We start from the raw sequence: 20713 nt of genomic DNA on the forward strand, positions 1-20713 counted from the left end.
TACAACCAGATCTCTGCGCTGGAGAACGCCGGCCTCCAGCAGCTGCGCTCGCTGGAAGTGCTGGACCTGTCGCACAATCGCGTGTCGAGGGTGGCGGCGGAGACGCTGGACTCCATGGAGTGGCTCGTCGAGCTCAAGGTGCGTACGCTGCGTCCCGCAGCACCGACCCCCCAGCCACCTGACATTTCTAACGCGCGTACGACCGTCCCCGCAGATGGACAACAACCGCATCTGCAACATCCAGGGCGTGCCCTTCAACAACATGCCCCGCTTGCGCGTGCTCAGCCTTAACAACAACAAGATGACCTCCCTGCCCGAGAACACCTTCCAGCGCCTCAAGCACAACGTGGCCCAGCTGCAATTGAACGGTAAGGCGGCGGGAATTCCCTTCTTAGTGATGATGCAAAAGTGTGTGTACTAACTCTCGACGACGCGACGCTGCCCAGGTAACCCGCTGTCGTGCTCGTGCGACCTACTGTGGCTGCATTCCTGGCTGCTGGAGACGGAGCAGGGCGCGCCCGGTGCGCAAGCCCCGCAGGCCGCCCACGACGGCCCGCGCTGCGCGGACGGCTCGCTCGTCAAGGAGATCCGCGTCTCGCGCGCCGAGTGCGACGCGGCCGCCAAGTCCGCCCCTCTCACGGCGCGCCAGCAGCACCACAACCCCGCCTGCGACGCCGAGATTATCGACCTGCCGCCCACCAACGGTTAGGGAGGACGAGGCACCTGGCTGAAGCTGAGGCGAGTAGGGCAGGGAAGCTCATTGTCTCATCGTGTTTCAGTGATCGGCACGTCGCAGATCGTGTCCACGGCCCTGGAGGTGCGCGGCTCGACACAAGCCCCGCAGCAGAACGTGGCGCCCTCGCCGGAGGAGTCCGAGTACTTCTACGACGAATACGTGGACGTTCCGGTGAGGAGAGCCGTGAAGCGACGTGCCCCCGCGTCGTAGACCTTCAAGACGCGCGCAGTACACGAATCTAAACGACATTTCGTTGCAGGTCGATGAGAACGCGACGGCGTTGAACAACGCTTCGCTGGTGGCGACGCCCAACTCAGTGACTCCGGGTCAGACAGCGTCGTTGCACACGGCGGCCGTCACGGCGACGCCACCCGCCACTGCCACGGCCGTAGGCAGCCACTCGACACCGGCCATGGCCGCCCCGGCCGGCCCCGCCACGAGCTCGCACTACATCACCGGCGACACCCCGACCCTGTACGCCGGCACCAGGAACAAGCTCCGGCCTCCGGGCGTCGGCCTGGGCCCGGGCATGACCCCTGCCGACGACCCCAAGCGCATGCCCCCCGGGGCCGCAGGGTCGGCCGCTCCCGGGGGACTGACCTTCTTCGGTATTCCGCTCAAGATGCCGTCCCTCAACATTGGCGGGATATTTGGCCACGCCAGGGACACTGATGGCAAACCGGTGTCATCCCGGGCGGGAGAACTGGAGGTAAATGATTCTCTCCGAGGGGCGCGGCGAATTCTTTACGACGGCGTTCAGCAGGACAGTTGAGCTAATTTAACTTGAACGCCCACAGAACGCGACGGTCACGGCCAGGGACGGGACGCCGGGCGCGCCCCCGACGACGGGAGCCCCAGTTGCCACTGCTTCGGTAGTGCGGGTGTCCCCGGTCAGTGGGGGCTTCCGCCCCATCGTGCCCGGCCCGGGGGGCTTCACCCCCGTCGGCCCCTTGGGTCCGACAGCCGCGCCGCAGCTGGACATTTTCCGGCAGCAGCTGGACATCGCCTCGGGCAACAGGCACTTCCCGTCTGTGGGACTCGTGCCCACCTCCACGTCGGGGCCCGTCGTGGTCACGGAGAACTACAACTTCCGCGACGGACACGAGGAGCGGATCAAGCAACACCACAGCAGCGAGGAGAACCTCCGCGTCAGGACCTCGTACCAGCGGAGGCCCGGGGAGGGTGAGTACTTTACAACGACCAGGTTGAGATGTCTCCCTGTCAGGCCGAGCTTCAATGGGCGTTCCCTCTGCCCAGGAGGCCTCACGCCAGGCTTCGTCACTGTGGTCTCCGTCCAGGACAACGACGCCATCCCCCGGGGCTCGGCGCCGCTACGTGAACTGCCGCGAGACTCCTCGCGCGAGTCGTCGTCGTCCTCGCGGGAGACGTCTTCCAGGGAGAGGCTGTCGTCGACCTTCCCGACGCGGCCACCTGGCTTTGGCCAGCAGCACCACGGCAAGACGCACGCGACCGTGGCCAGGGTGGAGGCCTCGACCGCGGCCTCCACCTCCACGGCGGCAACCACCGTCAGTACCCTGCTGCCCGCTGCAGCCGCAACCACCACCACCGACCCGGCCGTCGAGGTAGAACTCTACAGTGCGGCGCTCACCCTAAAGAGGGGTCTCTCCAACCTTTTCTTCTAAAACTGACTACTACTATCCTGCTACTGTGCCTCTGCCTTCCGGACTTGATGTATGTTTTTCTGTTTCTTACTTTTCAATGATGTTTCTATGCACGACTCAATACATGTCTGTCGAAAGCGACGCCAACTGTCCTCTTCTAAATTTATTCTTTCTGACTCCTTCTCCTGATCGATTCACCACTATCTTCATTCTGAAATACATTTGGGAGGGGGGGTATCCTGTACCAAATTCTTGCGTGCGGACGGGTTGTATACTCGCACGGGGCCGTAAGGCGCCAAGGCGAGCGCCGGTAGGCAAGCCCGCTCGCGCGCCTGAATCCGGTACTATAGAACAAATTTATGGGGGGGGGGTCATTCGCCCTGTATCCTAACTCTGCTGCTTAAGAGCGGAATTAACTTCATGATTACTATTCGCACGCTCGAGCGGCGTTCATGCGATGTCGATTGCGACTGGGATGCGGATGCGGAAGGGGTGGGGCTGGAGAAACTTTTCGGGTGATGACGTCGACGGCTGCCGGTGTGGCTGTCCGCAGGTGGAGCAGGCCGTGATCTACAACCTCGGAGAACTGGCGCACTCGGGGCGGACACCCTCCAGCCTGGAAACTTCCCTGGGCGACATCGCGGCGTCCACGCTCTCCACAACGACGGAGGACGAAGTTTACGGTAAGTGTCCCCGCGCTTCCTTCCGCACCTAGTGAGGACCCCCCCATCCAGAGACACGCAATTGCTGAGCCGTATCCATTGGGTGTTCCAGACTGGACGACAGCGTCGCCTTACCACGAGCGCCCCGGGTCGGCGTTATCGGCACTCCTCGCGCCCGGTGGCCAGCTTCCGGGCATCCCGGAGACGCACCTGCAATCCCACTCGCGCTCCACCGTCACTAGGGTGTCCATGTCGTCCTCGGGTGCCGGAGCGGGGCTGGCTGGACTGGGCCCGGGGCCCGCACCCGGGCCCGCTCTCGACGACCCGCAGTCAGGACCCATCCCGCGCTCGGCCAAGGGCCCGCATTACTACTACGCAGAGGCTCCCGGTCCAGCAGGCGACAGCCCTCAGAAGCAGGTGAGGAGCGAGCCGACACGAGAAGAGCTTGGCGGCAACTCGGACCACATCATTGTAATATGTCTGCTTTTGCTCCACAGATATCCCGTGAAACGCACAACTGGTATTACGAGAACTACAACCGAACCAATTTACAGCCCTTCGTGGGGCCGGGCAGTGAGGCGTACAGCCGAATCCGCAGTGACTCGAGTGCCCTGTTCTCCAATAGAGAATCAATTCTTACTCTAGCCATCTGCTATATTGCTGCAAGAGTCTTCACTTGACTACCCTCACCGCAACCACGACCAATCTGACTCTCGTGGGGAGGTGGGAGGGTAGGTGCAAAGTACTGAACGGTGTGAGCATGGAGAGTGCAAACTGAATTGTCAGCAGAGTATTTACTACTCCCCAGTACCCAATCTAGTACAAATAATACAGACGAAACTGAAAAGGAGTGTAAAAATGTAGATAACATGAAAGTGCTTTGAGAAAATTAATTAAGTCTTCTGGTCAGTAAGCACTAGTTAATTTAAGCACTTTGAGATGCTACTTAAATACAACAAAAATAGAATATCTGAACTGTAATTACTTTCTTTTATTGGAATTAAACAAAAATAATAAAACATAAGGCACAATGCAGTAATTACTATACAACATGGTAACTGAAACGTTTAGCATACTTCAAAGGAGCAGTGAATACATAAGCAAATTTTGCCTCAGACAGATGAGAAACAAAGCTAAGTGAAACAAAAACACTACTTGGTTACATGTTTAAAATACTATGTTAATAATAAAACAATACATTTTCAACATACATTACACAGTGCTTTCAGCAGACATAAATTTTAAAACACTGGTTCATTCATATGTAAATCACAATTAAACATAGGGTTCTAAAAGTATTTGTACAAGTCTAATAAAAATAAGAATATAAACGATGTTATTATGAATAACATTTCACATTTTAGGAATGATTTAACATAAAAATACTGAAGTATTTGTTTCCATCACCCAATACACAATTAGTTTATCACTATCCATCACAAATTAATGGCATATACATCTAATAAATCTCAAACTGCAATAAAAAAATATTAAAAAATGTAAGTACACCTAGAAAACTATTGGAAGCCTACTTCTGGGAGTGGTGAGTCTGGCACTATTGCCAGGTGCAGGTGATTTAACATTTGGACTTTTCAGATTCAAACGAGTGCTGGTCCTTCTCACTTGAGTAGGAGTAGGGGTGGCAAAAGCACCATTCCGTCGTGGAGGCTTCATAGGAGTAACTGTGAATGAAGTTGCTGGCTTAACAGTAAGATGGGTAGCTGTTGTGATTCTTCCAGGTGTAAGTGTCAATTTTGTTGTGGAAGACACACTAGATGGTGTCTGTACAGGTGTGTTCAACTCCCGGAGACAATTTTTCCCAACAACAGAGCTCCGACAGGCCTTCTCCACACTCATTAGCTCTAGCTGATTCTGAAACAAATTAAAAACTTGAATGATGATTTGAGTAATTATCTCCTCACAAATATGGAAAATCCATTGCCCATATGTGATTCTAGTAAAACTATACAGTGAGTTGAGTCAATACAAAGATGACGAAAACCAAATGATGTAATAGATTTATCAAAAGTTTCATGCAAGAACCTACCCAAATAACCCAATGAGCTACCCAATAGAACTGGCAATTCATTAAATTTCCAAAAGATGTGTAATCATTTGTTGATTTAAGAGAGTACTAACACAATGTAAGAATGAGTCAGATTCCTTATTAGTATTTTTAACGTTAACTAGCGAAGTAACCATGAAAGAGATACATATTCCTAAACTACCTACTCTACAGAACTATCCCAAATTTAAGACTCCAAACCCTGCGATTGGGAAGAGTACTAACCAGTCAGGGAACAGCTTGGCATTATGCTGCTGTTGATTATAGAGCCAGCCTAAATTAGATCAAAGAATACTTTTTGTAGAGCTTTTTTCTGGACAATTCAAGAAATCTAACCTCACTAGTCCCCTTAAAGCAGAATGGGAGATAGATAGAAGGTTAATGATCAAATAAGACAAACCTGAAATTCACTGTATGGACCAATGCCGGAAGCAATGCTTAAATTGTCGGAGGGCAAATGTGACATAATGTTACGCCTTGTTTTGGAGTTTGATTCCTGTGTCCTAGAGGGTACCTGAAAGTACACAAATAATTAACATTTATCACATGGGACTGTTACAGTAAATATACAGAAGACAGTGGAAAATCAATACAAAGCAATGCAAGGAATAGCGCTAGTAAAGCATTTCAAATAGTCAGTATTCAAAAACTGACTGAAAATTCGACTCAATAGCCATGACATTCCATGCATTTAATACCATGGCATTACAAATTTGCAATTTGTACTTTAACGTGTATTAGCATGCACAAGCAACTAAAGGAGAGTGAAAGACAGCAAAGAAAACCCAAATGTACTGTGCATCAATGTAAAATACCAATCATGTGGATCCAATGTGATCTTCTGTTATGAGATATTTCAATTACTCATACAGACTTTATCCAGTGCATTTAGGTAATACAAAAGATCTGGTTAAAAACTAACTGATAGTCTCAACATGATTTGACTAAACCTTATTAAAATGTGTGTGTTACCTTAATACATCATTAGACAACTTATTGTGTGAACTAAACACATTACAACTCAAGGTGCACCAAAACAAATTTAGTAGAAATTTAATCAAAAATAAAGTTACGACTCAAAAAGCGCATTTAAAATTAAAAACAAAACCAAGCCACCAAACTCAATTTCAAATTTTGGGTGGGACAAACCTTCCCGTAGCGCCGAATTTTAGATGTACTGTAGCGGGGACCTGACTTGTTTCCAGATCGTGAAGCCTTCTTCTCGCTTGACTTCATTCCCCCTTTAGACTTTTTGCTTACATTAGGATTTGGAGAATTGCCGGCTTTCCGCTTCAATGTTACACCTTCTGTCTTCGGCGGAGCACTGCGCGCTGCCAATGATAATGTCTTGTGACTGACTCCTAGCATCTACAGAATGAGTGAAATTCACACTTCATAAACATTCAACTTTGAAATATAAAGGTTTTTCAAAACAAATCCATCTCATGTACATACGCTTGGAGTAGAAGGACCCAACCTTCCACGCTTGACTGATGTTGGTGTAACTGGTTTGGACCCCAACTTGGATTCAATTTCAAGTTGGTTGTTTCGTGTCACTTTCTAAAATGATTAGATTAAAACACATCTAGAGATAAGAAAACCTTACAACATGGGTATATCAGGATATAATTACCTTGAGTTGCTTTTGCAACTCTTTCATGCCCAGCCTTTCATTGTTTTGTTGTTCGATAGTGTCAAGAAGGTTTTCACCATTAATCAAAAAAGGGGTTGAATTTTCTTGCTGATAGACAAGTAGCCTATCCTTTAATTCTGCCTCAATCTTTGGCAAGGTCTAGAAACAAAGGAGGGGGTGAAAAAACTGGAATACAAATAGATAAAACTTATCATTTGAATATTACCTTAGCAAGAACATTCCTTTCCCTTTCTTCACGAAGAAGTTGACCACCCCTGTTATTGAATAGACGGTTGGGGTCATTGGCCCGGGCTTCTAACTGCTGCATCTTTACCCAAAGCTCACTGCGTTGATCAGCTAATTGAAATATATCCCTGGAAGTGGAATTATCACAGCATTAAAAATAAAGCTTCATCATTAAAATCAGTGGCAAGGAATTGAGCACTTGCCTGTTTTTTTCATAATAGGTCTTCAATTTGTTGACTTCAAGTTCATGTAATTCCAACACATCTTCATTAAAGTCAGTGTAATAGAATGCTTGGAATTTATTTTTCTGCTGGTCAGAGAAGTAACAACGTTCCCACCAAGAAACAATTTCTTCTCTGAGTTGACAGACAAAGTTCTCAATATTTGCCTTTTTAAGAGCTTCACATCGTTTAAGTTCCTCCTTTAACTAATCATAAAAAGGGGGATTAGTCTAATAACAAGTTAAAATTACAGAAAAGGAAAACGGAGATTGACATACTGCACATAGAGTTGGATGAGAATAGCCTCGATGAGCATTCAAAAACGTTTCTCTATATTCACTACTGATTTGCAGTCTCTCCCACAGATTGCTCAATCTCTCACGCAATTCAGTAGCAGAATCTCTAGAGTCAGACAGCTTCTGTTCCATTTTTTGATGTAGTTTCTGGTGGCAAAATTAATTGCAAATTAAGAGAAAAGTTAAAATAGGCAATGCATGTGTGTTACACTTTCCAAGAGATGTATAAAAAAATATATTAAAAAATCCATATACCTTAAGATCAACCATATTTTTATGATCAAAAAGGAAAGAACTGGGCTCACATAAAACCATCTTATCAAATGGAAATGTTGGCATCATATCCAAGTCATTGAATATCTGTTGAATTGCATTTCTTGTTTCATCAAAGACTGTCTGTAGACGGTCCTGAAAATTTAAACAATTATTAAGAAAAATAAATAACCTATGCCAACTATGTGAAGCACATAGTTAACGGATCCAAACAGACCAGGAGGAGTTGTGTGTATCACTTACTCTTTCTTGCTCAAGCAGTTGTACACGGCACTTAAGTGCCTCAATTTCAAATTCCGTGATTCCTCCAGTGAAAGGTGACAAATCCTTCTTGCCAAGTTTGTACCAGACATCATCCAGCTGGGCAGAGTTACAAATACATGTGCATGAGTCTTATAGTCTAAAAGAACAGTTGATCATAGAAAAACAAGTATCAAATAAAATTACCCTCTTTTGCAAATCTTCCAGCTGTTCAACTCTTTCTTCTTTTACTTTCAGCATCCCTGTCCACTTCTCTGCAAGGCGTTTCTCTACTTGATACAATGGTGTACTATCTAATTGTTCTTCTGGGATATTCATGGTCTCCCCTGACAACTCCTGTGTAAAATGTATTAGCATGTGAAAATTTTCTAAGAACTGATCAAATAAATAAAAGAGTTGGAAATCGGTATAAGAAAACAAACCTTGCCAAGCTTACGGATATCTTTCCAATACTGTGTTATTCTTTGAACGAGCATCAACTTGTTATTTTTTTCCTCCTCAACCATATCTTGCAGAAGCCGCTGTAAAGTCAGGCTATCTTAGACAAGGTGTCAGAGGCACTCGCAAAAGGATAAGTTTGGTACAACATACACAAAACGCCAGGTTTTTTACGTCACTCACCGAAACATGGGAACTAACAGATTTAAGTCTAGAATCCTTAGCTTCGCCATGGATACCCATGTCTCTCCAAATTGATAACAGCTCTCTTAAAGCATTAAGTTGCATTTTGTGGAGATCGTTGGACACAGCTAACCTGTTGAAAGTATGTACAGTAACCAATCACAACTTTGAACATCAGAAATTCATTTGTCATAGACGGAAACACAAGGGTAGACCAGAACTTAATTTTGTTTAATTAAGACTTGTTAAAACTGGACACAACTAACGTGAAGAGAAAATGATAATCTTACGAAAAAAAAAAAAAAGATATTATTTCGTAAAAGTATCGAAGCAAAATATTAACAAAATGCACGTTATAAGGTCGAAAATAGGCCTCAGAACAGAAAGTATTGGCGATTCCGAAAATCAATTTCCACAGAAGCAGCACTTACGTTTCTGCGTCCAGCGACTCCACACATCTTGGGGACTTCATGGCACTAAAATGATACCTATTCTTCCCTTGAAAATATTAATAATCCCAACTAAGTATCTCAGTTCACGCCAACCCCAACCGTTACACTAGCTTAGCCCGGTCTTTCCTCCTTTGCTGCGCCGCGCCAGTTTGGCGTATTTGAATCTAACTGTGTTCTGATTGGTCCGTGGGGTCTTGGTGGGATGCGGCTAAAAAAAAACAACAAAAAAACAGCTTGTATTCTCGTTTTTCACGTTTTCAACGTTAGTAAGTGATTTCTTGTTTCCGTGTAGAGAAGGTAAGCCCAATTAAAGATCACTCTTCTACGAAATTCACAGTTATTTCGGGATGTAATGTGTGAAAGAAAAAGAAAACAAATAAGAAACTTAAATACTTCATAAGAACGCGATTAATAAATGGCTGTGCGTTTGTGGCGGCTGTAACCAATCAGCAAGGCACAGGCCAGATTGTAAACAGGAAAAATGGATGATTCTAGCAGAAAGCGTGTTACTTTTACACCAGAAGAATGGGACGCAGTAGCCCGGTATTTTGTGGGAAATGGCCCAAGGCAAAGGGAAAACATAATTATTCCACGAACAGCAGGACCAGTAAAAATAAAAACAGATGAAGAAAAAATGGTGGAAGCCTTTTTCGAAAGTTGTGTCTTTAAGTCAGCTTTAAGCACGGTCCTAGGTTAGTCTTTCCCCCAAATTTCTTTTAGTTTTAAATTTCTATCTATCAGACCGATGATTAATTTAAGTGTACTCAGATGTGGCCTTAAATAAAGCTTATCATGCCTTCTCATGTCATTCCAGGATATGGCATTGGTGCAGCATTTGGCTTATTCACTGCAGGTGTTAATCCTCCAGTAACTCTTCCTGATGCTCCAACACAAACTGCTAGGGAAGTTTTCCGAGACATGAAATCCACTACTTTAAGTTATGCCAAAAATTTTGCAATGGTTGGAGGTGTTTTTGCTGCAGTTGAGTGTGTTATTGAATCGGTATGATCAAATTCTCAAACAAATGACATTTAATCTCTTGCTGACATGGCCTTGTTCTCTCTTAAGTATTGTAGTATCCTTGTTTTACAGGCACGCGGAACAACCGATTGGAAAAATGGTACCTATGCTGGAGGGGTAACAGGAGGATTAATTGGTATTAGAGGTAATTTGTTAGGTTAATAAATGTCAAGTTTTTAGCTGTAGTCAGCTAAAGTGTCGTGGGCAAAGCTTGTACGTTGTAGAACCTATGGTTCTTCTGCTTTGCTGGAACTTTGTGGGCTTACATATGTTTCCCTTTCTGTCGTCAAAGTAGTTTACATAATGAATGTGTTTTTTTCCAGCTGGGCTGAAAGCTGGTCTCTTTGGTGCTGCAGGATTCGCTGCCTTTTCAACAGTTATAGATTATTACATGCGTCACTGACGTACCTGAACCGCGCTTCTTTTCTATAAGATTTAATTAATTGTAGGTAGTTTAAAGAGAATTTATGATCCCTTCCTTTGAAAGTTGTTAGAAGATACTGAGTGTGGCTATCTTTCTATTGATCAGGCTTCAAGGCAAGATCTGAGTCACTCATGACTCAAGGAGGGGAGTTGCTCTAATCCAATATGTATTTAAGTTATAGGAATAAAGGTGAAGATAAAGCAAAAATTTTGATGTAAGATAGTTTTTGTTTTGGTTCACTGAAGACTAGAATAATTTACCATGCACAGTTAACAAGCATCAATCACAGTTAACAAGCAGAATTTGATTTCAAAAACCACAATTTCCATTACAACTTTATCCATAAGGTGTACAACAGTGTACCAGACAAGAAAATCATTATTTCATGACAATTTTATCTAGAAAGTGCATTACAGATGTAAAGTTCATTGAAGTTTCTGAAAACGGAATCACAGTGGAATGTTAAAACTACTCAGTACTTTCCACACTTAAAAGTACCAGGTATCTTAGTAAAGGCTTTAAAATAAGATAACACTACTTTTAAAACATTACATGAAAAACTTAACATAATGGTTTAAGAAAAAAAAGGCCTGAAGTAGCATTCCATTGCACAGCCGAAGAAAAAACCAAATCTCCACAGAATTTAGCTTGAGCAGCTTACTCGTATACAGTCAGCCCAAGCAGGAGTTGGACCAGAAAATCCTTTTTTTTCAGCTTCTTCATTAATGGTAAAAGGCTTGCTGAGTATTTCTAGGAGGAAGTTCACACCACTAAAGTCATTTTGATCAGCTTGCTTGATAGCTTGCTGTGCCATCCAATTTCGTAAAACATATTGAGGATTCTTGGTCATCATGTTACTGCGTCGCTGTTCATCACTTAAACCTTCAAGAAAAAAGCAAACACTGAAAACCAAAAATTGACCCTATGATAAATTATTAATTTAGATTAAAGAAAGCAGTACAAACCTTCCACAGCCATACACTGTTTGTAAAGAGAGACAAATTCAAGATATTTTGAATGTTTACTCAAAATATTAAGAGACCAGTGTTTTTCAAGGGCCTTGGCATCTGCCATTTCATCAATAGTAACAAATCCTAGTTGTCTAAATGTCATAGTGAAATCACTTCCAGTTTCTTCCATCATTTCAATGAGAAAACGAGATAGTTGTGGTGTAATATTTGGGTTTGTGATAAAACCCAATTTTTCATTAAAAGCCATTGCATATTGTGCCTCTCCAGCTGCCACAGCATTTCTTAGCAGCACTTCTATTCTTTTCTGTTCTGGTTCTGATAGTAAAACTTTTACTGCCATATAAAGTTTTGTCAAATTCCATTGCACAACCTAAAATTAGATGATATCTTTCAAAATTGTGAAGAAGGAAGAAACACGCAGGAAATTCAGGAAAACAGAAGATAAATTACCGGCAACTGGTCACAGAATGCATAACGCCCAGTACTGTCAGAAGAATTGCAAATATAGTTTCGATCAAATTTCTCTAAGAATCCAAATGGTCCATAGTCGATGGTTACCCCAAACATACTCATGTTATCTGTGTTTAGTACACCATGAGTAAACCTAGAAGGAAGTAATCAATAAAAATATGATAATAAATAAATAAATAATGGAAGTAAAACTTGATGTGATAGTTACCCAAAACTAGCCCATGCTACAACCAGGTTGATGCTCTCTTGGATTATTTGTTCAAGTAAGACAAAGTATTTCTGATCCCCACATTCTGTTATGTCAGGACGTAACTGAGTATTTTAAAGAATGATGGTTAATAGATATTATGGTATTCAAAAGCTAAACATATAATTTCTGACTGGGTACCTGTATTATGTAGTTGAGTAATCTTCTCAATTCAGATAGCTCAATATTTTTGGATAATATTTCTAATGAACCAAAGCGCAAAAAAGATGGGGCAATTCGCATTACAACTGAGGCTTTCTCCACTTCTGGTCTTCCATCATAGAATTGATCACGAATAACAGCATCATCACTTACAACTATTGCTGCAGCCCTAGTAGTAGGAATACCTGAGTAAAGAATAAAACAAATTAAATTATTTGAAATATATTCCAATTCTTTTAGAAAATAGAGACTGGGTTTAAATTATACTGACCAAGAGCATGCATAGCTTCTGAACAAAGGAACTCCCTGATGGAAGACCGTAGAACTGCACGCCCATCACCCCCACGGGAGTATGGAGTAAGCCCGCTGCCTTTGAGTTGAATCTCCCAGCGTTTACCATCACTGACAATAGTTGAAGACATTTTCAATTAAAGCAAAATTATATGACATTGAGGGTTAAGAGTTTTTCGCAGTATTGACTTACTGTGAAATATGTTCCCCTAATGACATGGCACGTCCATCACCCAATTGACCTGCCCATGCCCCAAACTGATGACCCCCATAGCGGTGTGCCAAAGGGGTGGAAGAGCTCAATACATTACTACCAGCGACCCATTTCACAAATTCATCAGTTTCAGTAATACTAGGATGCATATTTAAAATGTTAACTAAAACATCTTTAGAATATGCAACAAGCCTAACATTTTTCACTAATGGTGATGGCTTCACTCTGGAATAAATAACACCCTGGAAATAAAATGAGGAATAAAAATCTAAAACTCAATGACAAAAATATAACACTTGAAATGTACAATTAGGATTCATAGGTTTCACCTTCACATTCGAGCAGATGTAAGTTTCTGTATCTGAGTCAATTGGAAGATTGTTTTCCAGAACCGAGGAAGGTGCAAACTGCCATTCTGCCATGGATTTTTTCAGCTGTGATTCCTCTGGCTCTATTTCTTTCAAGTGGCAGCGTCGAGATTCCCCCATGGTGTAGAAAAATCCTGAAAAATATTATAACAAGTTTGAAAGTTGAGAATTGACAGTATTATTGCCATAACAAAAATCAATTTACATTGGAAAAGGTATAAAATTATTGGAAACCAAACCTCAATAATTTGGTTTTGTATTTTTATAAATGTTTGGATTGTCTCACTTTAAGTGAAATGTGTACCTGACAAAAGGAACACAGGCTCAACTGTTGTGCTTTTAAGAAGAGCGCATTGCCTAGAATGACACAATGCCTTCCACATCACAAAAGAAATGTTTCAGATATTCTTAATAAATTGGAGTCTTGCTGCTACGTTTATCGGTTTATCTGTTTCAGCCAGCCACAAGGAAACATGTACCATTACAATCTAAAATTGAAAAGAAAATAAGATGGCTCGCCTTGCACAATCATTTGACAGCTGACAGCTTGATGACGGAAGCACAAGTAAAGTAACACAAACCTCATAAACTTGAATACAATTACTGATCATCGTTCACATCCAATATAGGCCTGAAATGAAAAACAGTCCTCTGTTTGACTAGATAATATTACTTTTTACTCCAAATAGCACCGATGAGGAAGTGCGATAAGCGGTGATAGACAATTTACGGTAGTCAAGTGGAGTGTGCGTATGCTGGTAGACTTGGTAGTACCTTTGCCCACGAAATTCGAAACAACTAGCTAGCTGCCGTGACTCTTTTCCTATTCTATTTTACTTCGCTTTGTTTAATTTGGAATAGATCGCCTTCTACAGCCTCCTCCCCCCAAAAGTTAAACAATCGTCTTTTCCCAGTTATATCAGTAGAGGCAGTTATCTCTGCGCAAAGGATTGTCCAAACTTGCTTGTTTTTAATTCCAAATTTGCTCACAAATGCAGTTAAAATATTTTAGTAAACAGTCTTCTAGTCGTAAAATATTAAGTTGCGTAGGTTTATGGGTTTGTATAGAAGTATAATAGTGCAAGCCTTATTGTGCAAGTACTGTCTCTGTCTTTAACACAGCCGTTCAGGCCGTTCAGCCGTTTAAAAATGAGCGCGCTTCTGCTTAGAAAGCCGCACTCGGCAGATTCCGTCTCGCCTTTCGCCTTCGCCGAGTTCGCTTGCTTCGGGCTTCTTCGGGGCTTCGGTTCGGTTTTCGTTTCGAGTTTGAGTTTGGGGGGTTCGGATGTCGGTGGCTGGACTTGTCAAATGTTTTGGTGCTGCCTGAAGAGTTTCTCTCTGTATTTGATTTTATTGGTTCAACAACCAATAAATTTATTGGAAGTATGACATCCAACGCAAAGCTCAACTGTTTGATTGTTCTCAGCAGGGAAGGTCAGTGGCATTACCATTTTTCTAGTTAAAAGAACACAACATAGTCTAACATAGTCTAACCATATCTGTCAAATTAATTAATTAATAATAAATTTTAAAAAAACATGAAGCCTTTATTTGACAAAGTCTCATTGATACCTTTTTCTCTGTTGCGATATTATAGGTGTATCTGCTCAGTCATTCATCCAGTGCTTTACTATGACTCACACAGCTTTTAATGTTCAGCTAGCAACAGCTGGCGTAAGAGTGAATTGATTTACCTCCAGATACTTGACTTGACTCGACTCTGCACCAGAGACCAATAATAATTTTCTGGTTTCAGGGGAAGCAGCCAGAATTTTCAAGTACAGATGACCAAAGTCGTCGCTGGTTAAGTGATTTTAATACCAAACCATTTTCAGTTCCACTGTGCCTAGAAGTCATTGATGGTAAACTTTCTTGAATGATATAGCTCAAGAAACTTGTTTTTCATAATGCATTAATTTCTAATTAATATCTACAGCTCAACGTTATTCGTGCCTTATTGTTCCCCACTGTCCTGGGGCTGTTCACGATCTTGCCAATAACACGACTTTGGGTGAAATTCTGGCTCAGTTTCTCAAAGATCGAAGTAGGAATTTTTTGTATTCTTCCTCTTGTGATGAGATTATTTCAAAGTGAAAACCATGACTATTTCCTAATTTTGCAGAATTAGTTTGTGCTGTTGGCCTTGGTGTGGCAGCCCTCCTTTCCTGTGTTGACATCCCTAAAGAGTCTCAGAAACAAACAATTGATTATCAATCTGAAAAACAAAAAAATTCATCTTGGCTGTTCAAATCCTACTCAATGACTGGAGTAAGTAGCTTAATTTTTGTTTTTATATTTCACTCTAATTACAGAGACCCCTAACTAAACACATCATGTTATGCCCTTCATGGGCTTAGGCTCGCTAGGAAGCTGAAATGGCGCTTGATTATTTATACCTATAGGCTTGAGGGGATAAAACTGCTCCTTGTACTTTTTGTGTAACAGAACTCTTTTTGGCATCCTATTATTTTGGGCCCATTTGTAACTGAATTTACGCAACAAGTTTGTGTTGATTACCCTTCCCCTTTAGAAGGTATATTATGGGGTCTACACAATGAGGGCCAATTACCCATTATTAGGCCACTTTTAAAAAAAAGAACAGGCCTGAAAAGTTCGGCTCATACTTGGCTACTAGATGATTGTTTCAAAATAATTGAAAGTGTGACACAATGTGTTTTAATCTAAATCACCAACCTATTGTTTACAGTCTACAGTGTGTGAATTAGCATGTGGTCCCAATTTTGGTACCTTACCAGTAATTGTGGAAGATGAGGTGAGGGACAGAGGAGGGTCTTTTAGTGCCAGTGGAGAAAGTGGGGCAGTTCATGTGGTGGTTGATCGTCATCTCGTCACTGGTCAGAATGAAGCTTCAACCATAACTGCAGTACAGAATTTAGTTTTGCTGGCAAATCAAAGGTAAGTTTTAAGGAGAGTATCACTAATACAGTTCCTCTTCACGAACATTGAAACTTAAGAGTTCTGTTTGTTTCTAGGCAAGGAAAAGCTGTAGGAAAATAATACATTATAACTTTTAGATTTCTGACCTCCTTTGAGGAGCTTAAAGAAGTTATCTTCAAATATAATAGATTTTTTATTGAATTTTTAAACCACTCTTGACACACTGAACTGTTAAAACATAGGTGGATTAACAGCAGCATTTCCATCACAAGTCCATCAAGAGGAAAATAATAAATTCTCTCTTTGTACAAATTATGTACATGCCTCATTATTGACCTGGTCCACTCAATGATTTATCCATGAATTTCTTCTTGGCAAAGCAAAGCCACCATTTTGAGGGCTTTCCATCCTCTGTGCCAAAGACTTTCTCACACACTCTCATTCCAGTTTCTTGCCTTAGTTGAATAAGATACTGTCTCATAAGATCTGGAAAGAGGTAGATTTTCAAAAATAAAGTAAATTTCAAAACTAACTATTTGTCGTTGCAACAATTTGTTTGATCATACCTGCTTCACTTGGGCTAGATGGTTTAGCATAAACAGAATTTAAGGGAAAACCAGCTTCACCAGGCAAGTCGAAACGAGATATAGCTAAAGTGTACATTTCCTGCATGCCCTGATTTTTGTTTGAGCATTTGGAAAGTTTTTTGAGACACTCAGTAATATACAGAGTTAGGTAGATTAGTACCCTGTCTGATTCACTCTGAAACCACAAAGTAAATTAACAGTGTTCTGAGATTTACTTTTATATCTAGCTACAGATACAGACACAATGAACTAACGCAGATTTTACCTTAATTTCATAGGTGCGAAAGAAAACGTTAGCCTTGAAGTAATAAAGTGCCTCATCAATGACATCCATATCAGTGGGAGCACCAGTAAAAGATGGGGCTGGACCCCGATGTTGGGTTTTTATTGGGAGCAATGCCATGTTCCCAACTACAGCATTGTGGTCCAGTAGCGTGGAATGGTATGCCTTACAATTTTAAAAAATACAACAGAATGTGAGAATTTTTTTGAAAAAAAAAGTTGTTAATACAGATTTAGTGAGACCGCTGAGAGCCATCACTAAGAATTCATATAAACAACAAACAGTTCTTAGCACAGTACTCCTAACCTGCAAACAACATAAGTCAAAACTGAATGAATGTAAAGAGGAACTCACAGGCATTGTCACTTGAGGATTGAAAAAGTCAATGAAAAGTTGTTCAGACCACCTGACAGTTTGAATTGCAAGTCTAAAAATTATCTGAGCCACACCAAGCAAAACACTCAGTGACAGTTCGACTTCGACGAAAACAACCCCACCCACCCCAATCGCAATCAGTGCAATCGTAATTAGTCACAGCACAGTGACGAAAGATTCATATTGGAATTGAGGCGACACGGGCGACATCTAGCGGAGGGCCGAAAGCCCGAAAGAAAGTTGGTAAAGTAGTGTGTGTGTGTGGTGGTCTGGTCAGCGTCCGCAACACAACGAAACTGCGGGGGTTATACTTTTTGTCCTTTCGTGCATTGGAAGTGGCTATCTTCCGTTTCATGATACGATAGAACTGAATATATGTCGTGGCGTGAAAGCTGGACACCAGCTTGTCATTAATTTTACCGTTCAACCATGCCATCATCTTCTTCGTCCGAGGAAGATTTGTCGAAATTCCAAGAAGCGGCAGACACCACACTTTACAATGATTCTCTTTATAAAGGAAGACAAGGTACTAACATTGTTTCCTCTTCTGTTGATCCCTTGTTGTAACTCGTTTAGGGAAATTTTCAAATTCTTTAAGGGTGAACTTTGTCAGTTTAATTGTCTTTTTGTAGCCACCTGTAGGAAACAGACTTTCCACATGAGACTGGTGCTAATTGTGCATAGACATCAACTTAAAGAAGTGTGCTAAGAATCCTTGAGTTATGTTTTCTTTACTCATGTACTTTCAAATCGGGCGTTGTCTTCCTATTCCAGAAGCTAGTGAATTTGTACATTATTCAACACCTAAAAAAAATAAAGCTTTGTGCGCATATTTTGTACCTTGAAAAAAATAGCGCCAATAATCAAAGAAGCATAATATACATTTGTTTCAGTGTCGAAAGAGGACAATTTAACTGTCGTACCACCATCCCAACGCATTATTGAAGAGGAAGATGAGAGCTTCCGCAAAGAAATTCGTGTGACTCCAGAATTTCAGTCACATGTTGCTAAGCATCTTACTAAACTTCTTGACAGGTATTTTTCTCTTTCCCCTGTTTATACATCTTCTCGTTTAATGGGTTGTTTTGGTTTTATCTATCTTTCTGTTGCAGTCAATTAGATATAAATGATTTTGGTGTTAGAAATGACCAAAAAATTAAAGAAACAACAAAGAAATTAGAAGGGCAAGATCAATCGAGGCATATTTTGAAGCCAAAAAGACACAACTCTGCAGGAAAGTGTAAGGAATCGGAAGAAGAATCCAACAGTGGAGGAGTCCGCTTGTTTGGGGCTTCAGCTGTCTTTTTATCAAACATGAATATAACTCCCCCATTGAATCGGAGAAGAAAAAGAGGGCGCAAGTTTGCTAGCTTTTCAAGGTTTGTGTCTTTCTTTTCTTTTCATCATGTACATCCCGTGGTCACTTTTTGCAAGAAATAATAAGATTTTGATGATAATTCATTGTGTTAAAGGTAATAGTTGTGTCTTTGTTAACAGTGGCAGTGAGTCCAGCAGTGAGGATAGTGATAGTGATGATATGCAGAAGCTTTCTGCTGCAGCAGTGTCGTCAGATTGGGTCCTAAGTGGAGCTGCCACCAAAGGATGGACCAGCAAAGAAGGGAAAATAGAAAGATGTGTCATGAATAAATCTGGTATCTTAGTGCCCGTGAAGGATGACATATCTCGAGGATATGAATCACTCACTGAGATAGGTTCCAGCAACAATAATTCCAAAGAGGTATATTTTTACTCATCAAGCTTCAGAGCAAAGAACAATCGATCATCCTTGTATATTTTTTGTTAATAATGAATTTAATTTTTTTACAGGTTGTAAACTTGAGAGCCAAAGATGATATGGCATGCTTAAATTTAAGTAGGAGGAAACCATCACATCTAGAATCTGAACTAGCAGCCTCCTTCAGCTCTGTTGTTAGTATTGGCTCAGATTCTCAAGCTGACACATCTAGTAAACATCATAAATGTAAAAAGAAGAAGCTGAAGAAGAAAAAACGAAGAAAAGAACAACATTCAGAGGATGCTACTACTGAAACTACAGAGGTTGAGGATGTTGTGGAGGAGAGGAAGAAGGCAAAGAAAGAAAGAAGGAAAAAGCCTAAACGCCTACGAGTTGAAGAGAAAAAAGCTGAAGAAAGTGACCTGATAAGGGACTGTGTACCTGGGCTTATTGAAGAGGAAGATGGAGAGATGATTGAAAAATGGAAACGCAGGGAAAAGAGGATAAAACGAAAGGCCAAGAGAGAAGCTCGTGCAAAAGATTTCAAGCAGCCTGTAGACGGTTTTCTTAAGAAGAAAAAGAATAAATCATCTAGAGTTTCCAAAAGAGACTCTAAGAAAAAAATAACTAAGAAGGTTCTCCGCCTTTCTGAAGATCTTGCTAAATTAATGATGACTCCCACTGAAGCCTCTTAAATGCCTTTCATTGCATTTATAAGCTATGCTGTAATTACAAAGTGGTAAGCAAAACTGGACTTCTGTCAGTAAGTAACCATGTGGTTAATCAATCAAGAATAGTATTTTGTTTCGCTCTTTTTGTGTCTCCACTGACAATCTAGTCTTTCTTGAGAATTATATGAGGCTGAAAAATTTTGGAAGCTGTTGTGGCTGTGAAATTTCTTCTCTTTTGGCCATTGTAATCATTCTTAAAATGAACTATGTTTAATTGGCTGTTGTGTTTCATCATACATTATTATATGTTATATTTACTGCCCGTATGGTTCAGCCTTTTAATGGTTTTGTTATTTTATGGTGGACTGTAATGAAATACATAGTCATCATCCTTTTAATACTTGTGCCCTAGCAATATGTAAGACTGGAATTGTTAGGAATTGGTACCTCTTCCAAAATTATTTGAGTGTAGCCAATAATAAACATCTAAATTCTGTACTACTGTCATTCATCAACTTATATGATATGAAAGAAAATGACTGGTTCCATGCTACACTGTCATTGAGTAAGAGTTAGTTTATCTTTTGTATGAGCAAAAGTGTACAAATACATGTACAAATACTTCAAGTAGATGTAGCTGAACGAATTAATAATCAAACTTTTTGTACTGTCTTCCTTCTAGAATTAATGTTGGTTAAGCTTGACATTAGTTCTGCACATTCAATGTACCTGATAAATTTTATGGACTTATAACTTGTTTCATGTCGTATATACTATGTATGTAGTTACAGCACTTGACTCAGGTGTTGATGTAACTGAACATTCTTCACATATGAAGATCAGTTGGTGTAATTCAAACTGAAAATATAACGTGTAAAGAGGTTGAAGAAAAGAGAGAAACTAAACTG

General features: G+C 41.6%; 7 protein-coding genes across 12 annotated transcripts; 4 read left to right on the forward strand and 3 right to left on the reverse strand.

Moving 5' to 3' along the window:
* Positions 1-6: 6 nt before the first annotated feature.
* On the forward strand, positions 7-3989 carry LOC113201977 (mucin-12-like). The gene is made up of 10 exons (XM_026416001.2): positions 7-138; positions 215-368; positions 447-704; positions 780-907; positions 996-1445; positions 1534-1918; positions 1994-2319; positions 2912-3041; positions 3133-3437; positions 3518-3989. The coding sequence occupies exons 1-10, from the start codon at positions 115-117 to the stop codon at positions 3698-3700; spliced, it is 2343 nt and encodes a 780-aa protein (XP_026271786.2). The 5' UTR covers positions 7-114; the 3' UTR covers positions 3701-3989.
* A 2-nt stretch (positions 3990-3991) lies between these two features.
* Positions 3992-9279, reverse strand: LOC113201916 (protein regulator of cytokinesis 1). Of its 4 annotated transcripts, none has more exons than XM_052272822.1 (15): positions 9068-9279; positions 8637-8769; positions 8438-8536; positions 8202-8351; positions 7998-8114; positions 7737-7889; positions 7464-7628; positions 7168-7391; positions 6945-7092; positions 6719-6877; positions 6541-6645; positions 6346-6453; positions 5486-5599; positions 5311-5359; positions 4642-4892 (listed from the first exon to the last, which is right to left on the reverse strand). In XM_052272822.1, the coding sequence occupies exons 1-15, from the start codon at positions 9106-9108 to the stop codon at positions 4792-4794; spliced, it is 1866 nt and encodes a 621-aa protein (XP_052128782.1). In that variant the 5' UTR covers positions 9109-9279; the 3' UTR covers positions 4642-4791. The 4 variants fall into 4 exon arrangements, with proteins under 4 accessions (XP_026271676.1, XP_026271675.1, XP_052128782.1 ...); XM_026415892.2 differs by having other exon boundaries at positions 6235-6453; positions 9068-9274; XM_026415891.2 differs by lacking the exon at positions 5311-5359 and having other exon boundaries at positions 3992-4892; positions 9068-9276.
* A 254-nt stretch (positions 9280-9533) lies between these two features.
* LOC113201918 (mitochondrial import inner membrane translocase subunit Tim22) lies at positions 9534-10739 on the forward strand. The gene is made up of 4 exons (XM_026415897.2): positions 9534-9780; positions 9903-10090; positions 10181-10253; positions 10432-10739. The coding sequence occupies exons 1-4, from the start codon at positions 9570-9572 to the stop codon at positions 10509-10511; spliced, it is 552 nt and encodes a 183-aa protein (XP_026271682.1). The 5' UTR covers positions 9534-9569; the 3' UTR covers positions 10512-10739.
* LOC113201917 (protein adenylyltransferase SelO, mitochondrial) lies at positions 10740-13815 on the reverse strand. 3 transcript variants are annotated; one of them, XM_026415894.2, is made up of 9 exons: positions 13561-13815; positions 13218-13390; positions 12868-13130; positions 12655-12785; positions 12363-12568; positions 12183-12286; positions 11954-12107; positions 11498-11873; positions 10740-11414 (listed from the first exon to the last, which is right to left on the reverse strand). In XM_026415894.2, exons 1-9 carry the CDS (start codon positions 13637-13639, stop codon positions 11176-11178), a joined length of 1725 nt encoding a protein of 574 aa, XP_026271679.1. In that variant the 5' UTR covers positions 13640-13815; the 3' UTR covers positions 10740-11175. The 3 variants fall into 3 exon arrangements, with proteins under 3 accessions (XP_026271679.1, XP_026271680.1, XP_026271681.1); XM_026415895.2 differs by having other exon boundaries at positions 13496-13815; XM_026415896.2 differs by having other exon boundaries at positions 13462-13815.
* Positions 13816-14506: 691 nt separating this feature from the next.
* Positions 14507-16469, forward strand: LOC113202045 (glutamine amidotransferase-like class 1 domain-containing protein 1). Its single transcript, XM_026416100.2, has 7 exons — positions 14507-14690; positions 14854-14930; positions 15013-15118; positions 15193-15300; positions 15379-15524; positions 15964-16172; positions 16250-16469. The coding sequence occupies exons 1-7, from the start codon at positions 14642-14644 to the stop codon at positions 16272-16274; spliced, it is 720 nt and encodes a 239-aa protein (XP_026271885.1). The 5' UTR covers positions 14507-14641; the 3' UTR covers positions 16275-16469.
* On the reverse strand, positions 16335-17548 carry LOC113202046 (actin-related protein 2/3 complex subunit 3). Its single transcript, XM_026416101.2, has 4 exons — positions 17379-17548; positions 17007-17189; positions 16721-16916; positions 16335-16640 (listed from the first exon to the last, which is right to left on the reverse strand). The coding sequence occupies exons 1-4, from the start codon at positions 17382-17384 to the stop codon at positions 16483-16485; spliced, it is 543 nt and encodes a 180-aa protein (XP_026271886.1). The 5' UTR covers positions 17385-17548; the 3' UTR covers positions 16335-16482.
* Positions 17549-17637: 89 nt separating this feature from the next.
* On the forward strand, positions 17638-20710 carry LOC113202044 (protein CUSTOS-like). Its single transcript, XM_026416099.2, has 5 exons — positions 17638-17925; positions 18293-18434; positions 18512-18778; positions 18897-19137; positions 19227-20710. Exons 1-5 carry the CDS (start codon positions 17829-17831, stop codon positions 19827-19829), a joined length of 1350 nt encoding a protein of 449 aa, XP_026271884.1. The 5' UTR covers positions 17638-17828; the 3' UTR covers positions 19830-20710.
* The last annotated feature ends 3 nt before the right edge of the window (positions 20711-20713 follow it).

This window comes from Frankliniella occidentalis, unplaced genomic scaffold, assembly GCF_000697945.3.
Source record: "Frankliniella occidentalis isolate FOCC.00 unplaced genomic scaffold, Focc_3.1 Scaffold226, whole genome shotgun sequence".
NCBI classification, from domain to species: Eukaryota; Metazoa; Arthropoda; class Insecta; order Thysanoptera; family Thripidae; genus Frankliniella; species Frankliniella occidentalis.